This window comes from Fulmarus glacialis, unplaced genomic scaffold, assembly GCF_000690835.1.
Source record: "Fulmarus glacialis isolate BGI_N327 unplaced genomic scaffold, ASM69083v1 scaffold23484, whole genome shotgun sequence".
Lineage (NCBI taxonomy): Eukaryota > Metazoa > Chordata > Aves > Procellariiformes > Procellariidae > Fulmarus > Fulmarus glacialis.
The window spans coordinates 49,426-62,280 of NW_009209505.1; the positions used below are offsets into that span (position 1 = coordinate 49,426).

Here is a 12,855-nt window from a genome sequence, read left to right on the forward strand (position 1 = left end):
TCCATTCCTACGGGAAGGTGCTGGCATGATGCATTTTGGGCCATATCTATTCAGAGGTGTTTAGGCAGCACGTTTACCAATGAAAACTTGTAAGTATTATACTAATACCTAACATAAAGATAAAATCAAATTGCTTTGATGACATTTTGTTAATTAAACTATACACACAGCTTCAATTTGAATGGAAATGATCAGCCATGATTGTCCACATTAAATAGTCATTTTCCTTTACACCTTCTTTTCAGTGGCATCCTTAAAACAGAATGACATCTTTTGGTGCATTTTCAATGGGTCTTTCCTGTTCTTTCTTCTTAGAATATCTTGCATGGTCATACAAATATATGATAATGATAGAAGCAATGTTCAGAAAAATTATGAGCAGCATGATCCAATATGAATATCCATAAGTGTGTGCAGATTTGCTATGTGTCTGCAGAAAAGAAAAACATCCACGGGCCAATTCTACAGACAGGCCGTTTTCTTCTATGTTCACAGGAAAAAGTATCATGGCTATAAGTATGAAGATTCCTAGAAAATATAAATACAAATGTTAGAGGTTGAACCATAGTATTATTTATGTAGCTACTTGTAAATAGTCTACTTAAATTGGTTAGAATAGCTGGACTAGGACAAAGATTAATCTAATATTTTCCATTTGTAAAATATGAAGGCATTTAAAGAATTTTTGTCCCACCTAATAGTATCTGCCAGGTGTTTTGACATTGGTAACTACACCTTCTGCTAAAATTAATGGATTCTCGCTGACTATTCTTAGATAAGGCCATTTACTGTAATTTTTTTTTCATTGAATTTAGCGCTGATGACTATAATATATTCACCCCTTGGGTGATTTGCAGAATGCCTATTTGATATGAGCCCAAATTCATGGGATGTGCCACATCACAACTGGATAAAACCCTGAGCAACCTGGTCTGCGTTCAGGGCTGGCCCAGCTTTGCTCAAGAGCTTAGGCTTAGAGACCTCACGTTCTTTCCAACCCGAATTATTCAACGACTCTGTGATGAGCCCGAATGAGATGTCTTATTAGATCTGTATCTATTTCCTATAGCCTTCTGAATGTAAGTGGAGTTCGGTTACTTTGACATTTAGCTAAATAATGCTTTTACATCTCTGCTTTCAGAGGTATAGTCTCTGAACATTGGTGAAAATATTTCCATTCCTTCTCTCTAGGTACACCATCCTACAGATGGTCCCTCTGAAACAGGTTCAGGTTTTTGTAGGAGGACACTGGACTTTCAGGTCATCTGGTAGGAGAATTAGGAACCTTCAAGATACACTCACACATCAAATGATGCATGATTTTTCGTAAAAATATGCCCTCGGCAAAATAGACTTCCAGGTCATAGCATTTACAGGGCTGTAAAAAGTAACCACAATCCTCAGTCAACATGGGGGTTTACTTTCTCACTAATATTTATTTTGGCAAGCCCATGGTCCTTTCATTTCAGGTCAAAGATTCAGGCTGCGTAACGGGTGCTGGGCTTGGGAAACGAACTTTCTCATGCGATAAAACAATGATCTGGTTGTCTCAAAAGTTGAATAATTGTCTAATCCAGGCTTTTGCTCACTTTTCTTACTGTGTTTCAAGGCATCCACAGCTGTTTCAGCATCTATCTTTATACGCTGTGTTAGCCACGGCTGGAGAAAAAGGGGTGGGTTTCACACCCCCGGCTGTACTTGCTATGATTAAAACTACGTTTATCTATACAATTCCCTTTCCACCAAGGTCTGATTTTGGCAAAGGCAGCTCACAGAGTGCAGCCCCAGAACAGGACACTGCCCAAGGGAAGGCAAGCTCCCGCTCCGCGAGAAGAGCATCTTCAGACCTGAAAAGCTTTTGAAGGACAAAAAGTCAATGCTGAAGTACTCTGTAATCAGATGTTTTTAAAGAAAATTTTCCGAGTGCAAACCTAGTATTAGAGGAACGCATAATCCTCTTGAGACAAATTGAGTGTGAGAGCTGAAGTCATTACCATAGCAAGATGAAGAGGGTAGCAAGGTGCATTAGGAGCAGCCAGGCTCAAGCCTACTGGGTGAATGAGGGGTTATACCTCCGGGGAGCTGTTTGACAGAGTTCACATCTCTAACTCTCTACCTTTTTTTTTTTTCTCTGCTTAGGGAATGTTAAAACTTATTTTGATCTGTGAAAGTGCTTTTTAAAGAAGGAAATAAATTCTGCCATGACTTAGTCCTCCTAACTGCCGCTCCCCCATGTTAATGCTATTGTGGATGTATTCAATTCAACACATTTTTCAGAAATGAAGCTAGAGTCCATCCGACAGATTAGACCTTAGAGGCCTAATTTGGTATGTAGGCAACCCAGCAACAAATAAGCTACAAATACCATAAAATAGTGACAGAAGGTCTTAAAGATGTTGCAAATTGCACCGTAGTCACATCCAGTGCATGGTCTTCTGTTACAGTTTTGCTCTGTATTTGTCAGCTTACTCTGTTCTTCTCAACGTGCATCACGCATGAAATGATGCTACACCTCTTGGGGCTTTTTTATTTCCATTTTTGCTACCAGTGAATCCAGACTCCTACTGATCGGTGGTGCCACTTCAAGTAAATAATAATATTTTACCGGTACTTACAAGATAGTTTTCAGGTATCCCAGCAGACGTAGTTAAAAACCAAAACCAACTGAACAGAACACTTTTCCAAGTGTTTCATTTTATAGATACGTATTTCTTAGTCTTGGAATTGATGAGAAGACAGTATTCATCCGAATGGTGGGCAGAAAGTGCTCAGCACAGGATGCATTACTCACCACATAAGGAATTCCAGGTATAGACTCCGGTGGGTCCCAAAAACGTCTGGTAGGGATTACTGACAGCATTAGTGCAGGTAAATCCAGAACTCAGAAGGGAACTCAGTAAACTGAGAACCAGAATCACGATAATTGCAGTGATCGTGCCTTTTGTCTTGGTGTTGCTCAGGTTATCTGCAACTGAAATACAGCGGCTCAGCATTGATAACCAGCTTTCCCAGCACAGTCTGGTGGGCTCGGACGACCTTGTGACTTACTGACATGGCTGTAATTAAAAGCTAATAACCAGACATTTGGCTGATCTGTAGAGATCGAGATGTAGAAGGAACAGTAGGTTTGGACGCAGCACATGAACCCAAATCCAAAATGGGGTGAAGGCACATTAGGCTGAAATAAGTGCATGTCTGCTAATCCTGCAGGCACACACACTTCCCGGGCATCGGGCTGGGTAGTAAACTTCTCTTCCGTAATACTTCTGTAAATATTTCCTCTTGACATGGCCAGACAGAAATTTTATGCCTAAATCGGGTCAGAAAACTAGATGTTCCTCTGTTCATCGTTCCTGAGATGTCTGGCAACTTCTACAGGTGCCCAATTTAAAACTTGCCTCCAATTGTAGATTATTTCCTTTTAATATAGCAGCAGTCCCCCTCGTACGGAATAAATCTGACAAGGGGCACAGCTTCTAAAAGTCCAGTAAAGCCATTAGCCTGGAAGGGTCAGGTGCATTTGTAGGACAAACGTAACTAAGCATGGTCATTCACGGACAGATGGTTGAGCTGCTGCTCATATCCTGACTAGATCTGTCTCTTTCCACGTCCTGCAGAAAAAAAATTGGTGGAGGCAGTACTTGCTCCCTTCTTTTAAAAGAGAGGAGCAACTCCTGCTTTGTTTTCACCGGGAGGACCGGGCGCATGGAGTGGCTCCTAAAGGGTTGCACTTCGTGCTGACGGCTGGTGGCCCTGGGCTTGGCAAGGGAATAAATGTGGGCACCCGCTCTCAAGGTCTCCACTCCTGAGGCCACGTGTCAAGGAGTCACGCATCTTAACATTGAGCATCCTCGCACCTCTCCTTTTTGCTCCAGCCTACTACAGCTGATACACAGAGATTGTTGCCTGGTGTAGTTTCTGTAGCTGTATGCGTGGCTGGCCATATATTCATGGCACATACAGTCAACCCCTCCAGGACTGTAATCAATTTTATTGTTTTTGCCTAAATCCTTCTAGTTATTTGATATGTTGCTGATAACAAGAGACACAAATGTGAATGCAATATACTCAAAGTGTAATTGCAGTATAGCTGCGTTGAAATATAATATTTTCCTCCTTTCAATTTAAAGATTGAAAAGGCAACTATTATGTGCCTGTGGCTGCCTTACCCTGTAACAAACACAAGAACAATGTTTTCAAGCTCTGTTCAAATGGGTGTTGTGATAGACAGCCATCTGTAGGAAAACTTCCTTTCTACGCCGCTTTTAATACAAAACCATTACTGCAAAGTATTCAGTTAGTGCATAAATTGGAGAAATCATAGCAGAAAAAATAGTAAAAACCCCATAAAAAAGAAAATAAACACTCACAACAAAAAGAAGAGCTATTGGAAATAAATGAAAACGAGAACTCTCTCATTTTATACACTATTTGCGGTAGAAGTTAATTTCTGTTTGAGGAAATGACAGGTAAGGATGTGTTATGGAAATAGATGCAAATTTAAGCAATTCTCCTAGAAAAATAGGAAAGACAGGCATTCAGGAGACATCACTCAAGTAAATGGAAGTGAGCACACCACCGGCTGTACCATGCACTCGCGCTGAAGCAGCCTTACTGCTTGGGCATTGCCTAGTTCAAGAAATAAGTCTGGAGCCGAATCAGACAGATTTGTGTAATTTCCCTCTGGCAGCCTCACTTAATTTTATCACTCGGAACATCTCCAGAATTGACTGGCTACACCTATTGCACCCCCTAATTGATCTTGTTTATCTCTGACAGTGATCTGCAGTTTAGGGGATGTAATTTTGTCAGACTCCGCCTGTTGTAAGCACACCTGCAACAGCACAAGACTAAAGGTTTTAAATAAAATGCTGTTTTCGTGGTGGCAGATTTTTTTTCTAAACAAAGCAGTCTGTGGAAACTGAAGGAATCTACAGTAGCCTATCTACCTGAATGGGATCGATAATAACCCACAGCTGGATAACCTCTGCATCAGTGTAAAATAACCTAATTCCAGGATGAAAGCAGAGGTTTTTGCCTTTGCCAGGTCTCTCCTTAATTTCCTGCATCTTCTTTTTTTTTTTTCATCTTTAACTCTTGTATGGTTGGATAGAATTTCCCAAACTTTTACCGGCCTGAGTGTGAATGATGTCCAGCTGCCAGCCTGGAGGTCTTTTCTAAGCAGTGTTGATCTGGCAGGTTTTATGAAGTCTATGATCACTTACGACACATAATGAATTGTTCATTTAAAAAAAACAAAACAAAACAAAAGAGTTCAACCTAGCTGTCTACTTTTCAGGAGATTCCATAGCACACCTGGAAATTGATGATAGCGTTAATGAAGTTCCAGCAATTTTCAAGCATTTGCCATGAATTTTAAAAGTTAGAAAGTTAACCGATTCCTCTCTGCTATAGCAAATTTCAAAGACTTCCTCACGTGCTGTTGGCCTTGCAAGTTACCAATACTCCGATAAATCCTGACTTTACAGGGCACCCTGGGCGTGCCTCATCCTTAACCTTGCTCACAATTTTTACGTGTTTGACTTAGAAACAAGCAAGGCTGCGAACAAGCTCTTTTACAGACTCTTATATTCATAGGTGGTTCCTTTCTAAGACGAATCACTAAAACAGCTAATGAAGACTCTAAGGACTTAAGTTATTGAATAACTTTTGCATTCTGCCAGATCATTCTGCTCATCCCCAGAGCCTCTGAAGTAGCCGTACTGATTTATTGCTCTATTAAGGTCATTCACGGCAGTCTGTTAGAGGCTACCCCGACCAGGCAGTTCACGCACTGTACACTTGCAGAAACCGTATTCCTTTGTTTGTCTTTCATCTTTACGCTCGGAAATTTCCTTTAATGCTGTGGTTTCCAAAAGAGTAAGTTATGGTCTTTGTAGAGGCTGTTGATAATCTGCTTTTGTATGGCCATTAATAAAAGCCAACCTGGACTATTGTTAAGAAGTACTCTGTATCCCCAAGCTATCGTCTTTGATTTACTCTCATGATTTCCATTCTTTTCTCACACCCAAATATGAAAACACCATTTGAGAAACACACCCAGGGTGCACAGCAGAGACCCCCAGCCAGGCTGTACTTGCTGAGCAACAGATCACGCTGTGATTTAAAAGGATGCTTATACCTCTTCTTTCTGTTGTCTGAAACGTTAGAGTGGAGAAAGCACAGCACTTCATCTCTCCAGAGCAGAGGCAATCCATTTACTTAAGGATATCATCAAACAAAAGACATCTACTGTCTTAGGAGGACCCAATTATTTGAATTTAAAAATAGCATGTATGCAATTCTGTATTGTAGTATATGTAGATGTATATATATGTATACATATGTATATATACGTAGTATAGAAGAAGTATTTCTTCTATTTCAAGAATGCATGGGATCATACTTAATATAAAATGTGACAATCATGCCTAGTATAGAGCCTAAGAATTAATTTAAAGTCAGATCATTTCATCTTGGATATATGCCCAAGTGAACTAGTGAGGGATGTGGGCAAACCCATATTTAGACTATTCACAAAGCACGACTTTCAGCAGCTGTTGAAGGCAACTAACAACTCCTGAAGCTCACTCGTTTTGTTCATTCCTAAATGGCTTAAATGTGAGAATTGAGATGACATTTTGTAAATGATAGGCACAAAAACCTAAATCTGGCGGGGGTAAACCACCACCGACAACAAAATGCATGTAGACCATGGAAAGAACTGAAATCCTTTACTGATGCAAGTGTTCTGTGAGTACTTGTCATTAATTGTAATTCAAATCTGTATGTCGGTAGCGCCCAGGCCCTGGGATTGGGTTGTGTTAGCTGTGCAAAGGCAAGACACATGCCCCCAGTTCCTGCCAGGCTGCATCCTCGCCCTGCAATCAGCTCACCGTGGGTGGACTCCTGGTTTCACAGGGAGCCCTATTAAAATCAGCAAGAGTCTGCCTGCATGGCGCAAGGCTTGGGGCTTGAGCCACCTGGCATGGGGAGATACAATCATACATAAACTATTTTTATAAATGTATATTTACTCTTATAAAAATTACTTCAATTATTCTGATATGACTGTAATTAACTGGTTTGAATGATGTGTGATTTTGTATTTGTTAGGTAATGATCTCAATATATGCTATATGCTTTGCTAGGACCACTGCTGTGTTCAGGCTTTTCAGGCCAATATAATTGTTATAATGTGAACTGGCTTGTGCGATATAGCTTTGCCACTGTGGTAATTTGGGTGCTTGTTTGTACAGATACAATTTCTGTATTAAATTAAGGTGGGAAAGAGCTAGGAGATGGGAACCATCTAGGTCTGCTGTGCTCTACCTTGGTGGCTTCTCTGTGATGGGACATCTTACAACAGCCTACCAAAAAAGAAACAATTTCTTAAAGCACATCTCGTGTTTCAAAATTGACCTACTCTTCCAAATTTTCATTAGGTTTCTTTTGACTGGCTTTTTTCACTTTCTTTTTTCACACGTGTATATCAATCAGCATTATTGCTTTGAACTCGGTGAGACAGCAAGATACGTAAAATCAGTGCAAATCCTTGATCCTTCAACAGCTTTCAGGCTTATCTACCTTTGGGCTTTATGAATGTTTTTCTTCACATCAGTAGAGCTACTTGTGCCTAGAGTTAAGTAAATCTTTGCTGAACCATGTCAAATCAGTACTGAGTCTGTGGTTCGTACTTGGTATGCATAATTGCTTGTTTCTGGTTTGGTTTTTCTCATGTTTTGCTTTTTCTCATGTTTTGCTTCTCATACTAGGATTTTTCATGCTCGTCTTAACTTTCTCCAAGGTTGCTCTAGGTAAAACCCCTTCTGCTCTTCCCCTTATTTTTTAACTTTTTTTTATTCCCCTGTAGCATCTCCCCTCCCTGATCTCTCAGTTATTCTGTCCTCCTTAATTATTTAACCATTTTTATTCTTTTTTCTTCTATAATAATTCTACAGTTGAGGATAAATGCCAAGAACTGCAGATGCACAAAAAGTAAGATCTGTTGCATGTCAACATAAGATACAGTTTAATTTGAATCTACGGCATGTTTGCTAAAATGTTATTCTAATAACCTTGTTTCCAAAGCTCATTTCAGAGTTTTTTTGGAAAGTCATGACGAGGAGTCACCTGAAAACCGTGCATTGGGTGGGGGAAGAAAGGCCTTATAAAAGATGACAAGCTATGTTGTAATCCATACTTCACAGTCTAGCTAAAAAATAAAAAAGACATGAGCAAGCATAAGGTTTGAAAATACTAACTAAATGTTAATTTTGGTAATAGCACTTAAAAATGGAATGGTGTGCTTTTAAAGGAAGAAATAAAAGGAATATTGTCATTAACGTGTAGGTCCAGCACAGGTATAAACACCGTATCTATCTATCTAAATTATTGTTTTACGTGTTTTGTTCTTTTCCCTTCAGCACCCTCGTAAAACCTTCTTCTATAAAAATGATGCTAATTTGATAGTAAGTGGCAAAATGATTTAAATCAAACAATTAATTTAACATAACGAAATTTTTAAAAAACCCCTTTAATAAAATGGTAGCTGAATGTTGCTTTTCTGTTCCTCACTGAAAGCTTCTGAAAATTAAAATCATTTTTACATAAAGTTCCTATTTTGTATTTTTTCCTTGTTCCAAGGTGTAGGCTCGGATCCCAGGTAATTAGAAGAAGCTGCTATTGGCAAGAAGGCTGCGGCATTTCTTGCCTTTTTGGGACTTATTTTATAGCACTTAAATCCCCAGACTGGTTTACCAGATACTCTTGTTCTCACTTGAAGTATTATAGTCGCAAATGAACAGAAGAACGAGCCGCAGTTCCCACGTCTGCCACAAGCAAGAAGATGCCGTCCATTTCCAGGCATAACACCACTCACCTTGGAAAGTCTTTTCCGAAACCTGAAGTCCTGCATCGACGAACTGCTCACAGGTACCGCTAAAAAGTCCGTAGGTGAGGCTGACCGTAACGCTGGAGTTTGTGCCAGAAAAGCGAACCTCACTACGCATCCAGTGCTGGGTCGCCAGAACAACACAAATTATCACGAAAGAGCAAACACAGGTGAAAAACGCGGATGCAAACATGCCCGTTTTTTTTCTGGACGGCATTTTGTCGGAGATTTTCCACCGGTTCAGGGTATTTTCTCCTCTTTAGTCCTGCTTAGCATGAGGTGGTTTCCTCCTCCTCGCTATCTGGGATCTGCTCTCTGTGCTAGCAGAAAGTTACCCTGGTAAACTTTAAGCAAACAGCAGTGGTAATAAAAATGTAAAATAATTGAACTTTGGTCTGGAGAAAAGGTGTTGCCATAGTTACAACAAACCCAGCCTGGCAAAGGCCGGGAGGAATCGTCAGCAGATGATTTATGATTGCCTCGCCGACCTGTAGCTTTTCAGATCGCGGCTCTGGAGACATCTTCTAGAGCCTGACGCCTGCGGGGCCGGGGTTCCCAGCTCGCCTTACGCCTTTCTGGGAGATTTCTTACTCCCTGACAAAATTTTCTGGCCTGTTCTTGCTTTTTCTCTTGAAAGGCTGATAACCAGGCTGGAAAGAATTTTTGCTAAATCTGTATCTAATCTGTATCTAATGTGTTATGGCAAAGAGTAATAAAATGTTCCTCCTCTGTTCAAATTCCTCGCTCGCTTAACACCTACCCAACCATCTCTTTTGAGACGTCCTTTAAATTCTTTATGCTCTTTGTGAAAACACGGGGTTGGTCTTGGCTTTTGGGGGTAAGGAGATTCTACCTACTGTCAATAGATTATTTTCTAAGGAAGAGCTATAATTCTTAATTAAATTTCATATATTTTCATGCAATAACTCCTTCCCTTTTTTTTGACCTTTTTTTTTGACAGGGAGGAAACAAGTACCTTAAATAGGGATTCATTTCAATGAAGTAGTGGATACGTAAAGGGAGCAATACTGAAGAAAATCTGTTTTGGACTATAAAGCAAGAGAATATATTCTTTTCTTCTGCCCAAATTAACCTAAAGAAAGACAAAATACAGTAACAACATGATATCAAACAGAACATACATTACTTAAAAATAAGACTGAAGGCAAATTTCTAGAATTTGAGGTAAACCAGGCACCAGGGTTCCCATTTTGTTTGCGTGAAATCTGAAACCTAAATTAATAATCTATTGTCGGGATAAAGTAAAAGAGATTCCATCAGCTTTTATTTCTATTAGTTATAATGTTATTATTCCATGTTATACTGAACCCATGCTTCTGAATCATCCAGCGTTTTTTCAATTAATCTTTGGAAAGCAGGCTGTTTTAACAGTGCTGCTAAATAAACCAAAGGGAAGCTTTTCAGCCCCTCTAAAGAAATAAGAAACAAGAGACCTGTATCTCATCTTCTGTCCAGTACTTCAGTTAAATTTTAACCATAGCAATATGGGTAAACCTTATTAGACTGATCCACCTCTACAGGTTTATTAATTCAATAGTTCTATTCGCCGTTTAGTTGCATACAAAGAACATAATCCGAGTATTTATAGTCCAAGGATATTTTTTAATAAACTGAGGTAAAAATCTGCCCGCCTGCCATCAGCCCTGTGCCACTTGTCCCCTATGAAATACATTTAAAATATATATATATTTAAGAATTTATATTTGTCTTGGCACTAACTTTGAGGGAATAAATTTTTAGCTGCTGCTCAGTGGTCCTCCTTTGGCAGACTTGAGAAAACCAAATTTAAATGAACTGAGCACCCACACCTTTAAAAATGCTAAATAACAGAGGCTAAGAGCTGTAGCGGATAGCCTGAATTTCCTTTCTAAGCAATCTTATTCAATTATATTTAGTTTTCGGTGACTCGGCTTAAATTTTTGTGGCTCAAATCATTGAAACTCTCCTGCGGCCAGGGGAATTGCTCTGTAAATGAGACCATAATTTGCCTTTTTCTTCCCTGTCACCTTGAAGTTAATCTATTCTCTGCCGATGGTACGATTCCTTGTGTCTTTTTTTCTCACAGCTACCTAAAAAAGCATCATATACTTTGTAATGAAAATTGTAGTTTGACATGAGAGGTATTTCCTCCGACTCGGGAAAAATATTTCTCGAACAGCACTTTACCGACTCTGCCCCCACTAATACAGACTCAGCCCTGCACAACACTCAAACAGAAAAATCGGAGTAATTCGTTATGAATCAGATGGACAGCAGAGAGATTTGGAATCCTTTGCTACATAAAATTACATATCACTCTGTATTTTTAAAGGTAGAGTATGTGAGTATTTCTCTTCTCAGTACAAGTTAGTTTGCTTTAAGCAACCAGATATGCAAAAATATAAAATGAAAGCTTTTATTTGCAAACATTTCATATACATTTATTCTTCTATATTACAAACACATGTGAAAAAAAAAAATCATGCGGTGGTTTGTTGCTTTGCCCACAGCTCTGGACGGATGCAATCTCCCAAGGGATGCCATCTCCCAAGGGATGCCATCTCCCGGCTGCGCAGGCAGGGTCCGAGGGCTCGCTCGCAGGTAAGTGCGCTCAGCTGCGCTCAGGAGCAGCCGGGGAAATTCAAGGTGAAGCCACTGCAAATTATATTTTCTGTTCTGCTGCAACCGCAATGTTTAGTGACAGTTACTGGTGGTTTAAAAAATTCCGTATTTAGTTAAAATCTTTCATTTAAAAAGCTACTGACAGCTGGCAAGATGATTTAGCAGTGTGGTTGGCTGGCAGTTGTGCTGATATTCGTGATTTTCTTTGGACACCACCTTTGTGGTACCCCCTTCTATATCACACAAAGCTTTCACATCTTTTTTATTTTCCATTTTCCACATCTAATTGTGGAGGAGCTCAGCATCTGAGATGGCAAGATCCTTGAGCTACACTTGACCCCAAAAGCAGTCGATAAAGCCCCACGCGAGACAGATGTATGTGCAGCATTGCAGGATCAGGCCATGCATTACCAACATTGCCTCTACCTCTTCTAAGATGGATAAATCGTAATTGAAACAAATTACTATAAACATACTATAGAATACTAAGAATGAGATTGATTTTTTCCTCTGGTCGCTTTGCAGCCAGCATTCTGAGTGGTGACTGAAATAGGGATTTTTTTACGCCTTTTGGACTGGGTGAGCGAAATCGGATAAAGCATCATGAATTTTATTGTAGCTGGAGATGAAAAATTTGAAGCTCAACTGAACTGCAAAATTATTGCAACAACTGTTTGGGAAAGTGAGAGGGATGTGATCACAACAATTACTGTGTATCCATACCCAGTGCTGCTCTGTGGTGGATTTGTCCTATTCCGTCTTCTGGTTTCATTCTTCTGTTGCTATGACCTTTTTTACAGCACTATTGAAAAAAAAAAACAACCAAACACGTTTTAAATGTTGTTTGGATTTCTTCCCAGAAAATGACTAAATCTTCTCATCGCTAGACAGTTATTGATTTCTGAGGTCTGATGCTGGAGTTTATTGGGAAGTATTTGGAGTGATGGCTGGAATATCGTGCTGCCACCAGCCCCTCCGGAGCAGAATCCTTCCACGTGAGCAGTCAGAAAAAAGATTCCATCTTGAAAGAAAAAAAGGCGGAAGATCCCAAAGCCACCGCACTGGTATCAACGCAAATGAGATGAGCAAAATCCTATATTAAAATGGTTGCCTGCTGCAAGAGCATTCCTCAGTTTTACCATCTGAGTAAGCTAGCTGGTGCCCGTTCTGGTATCTTGAGGCACAACCCATGCTACTCTAGAATACATTCACAATACAACTGTGTTTTGTACTCAGACACCCGAAGAGGTGATGGCCAAATATGCCTGGTCTTGGTAGAGGAGGAAAAGCCACATTCAGCATCTCCTCTGCTTGCCGTGAGCGCTCCTTGCCCAAACAGG

General features: G+C 39.9%; 1 protein-coding gene across 1 annotated transcript; it reads right to left on the minus strand.

The window, feature by feature from the left end:
* Positions 1-253: 253 nt before the first annotated feature.
* CLRN3 (clarin 3) lies at positions 254-9,110 on the minus strand. Its single transcript, XM_009576853.1, has 3 exons — positions 8,882-9,110; positions 2,792-2,971; positions 254-528 (listed from the first exon to the last, which is right to left on the minus strand). The coding sequence occupies exons 1-3, from the start codon at positions 9,108-9,110 to the stop codon at positions 254-256; spliced, it is 684 nt and encodes a 227-aa protein (XP_009575148.1).
* Positions 9,111-12,855: the final 3,745 nt, after the last annotated feature.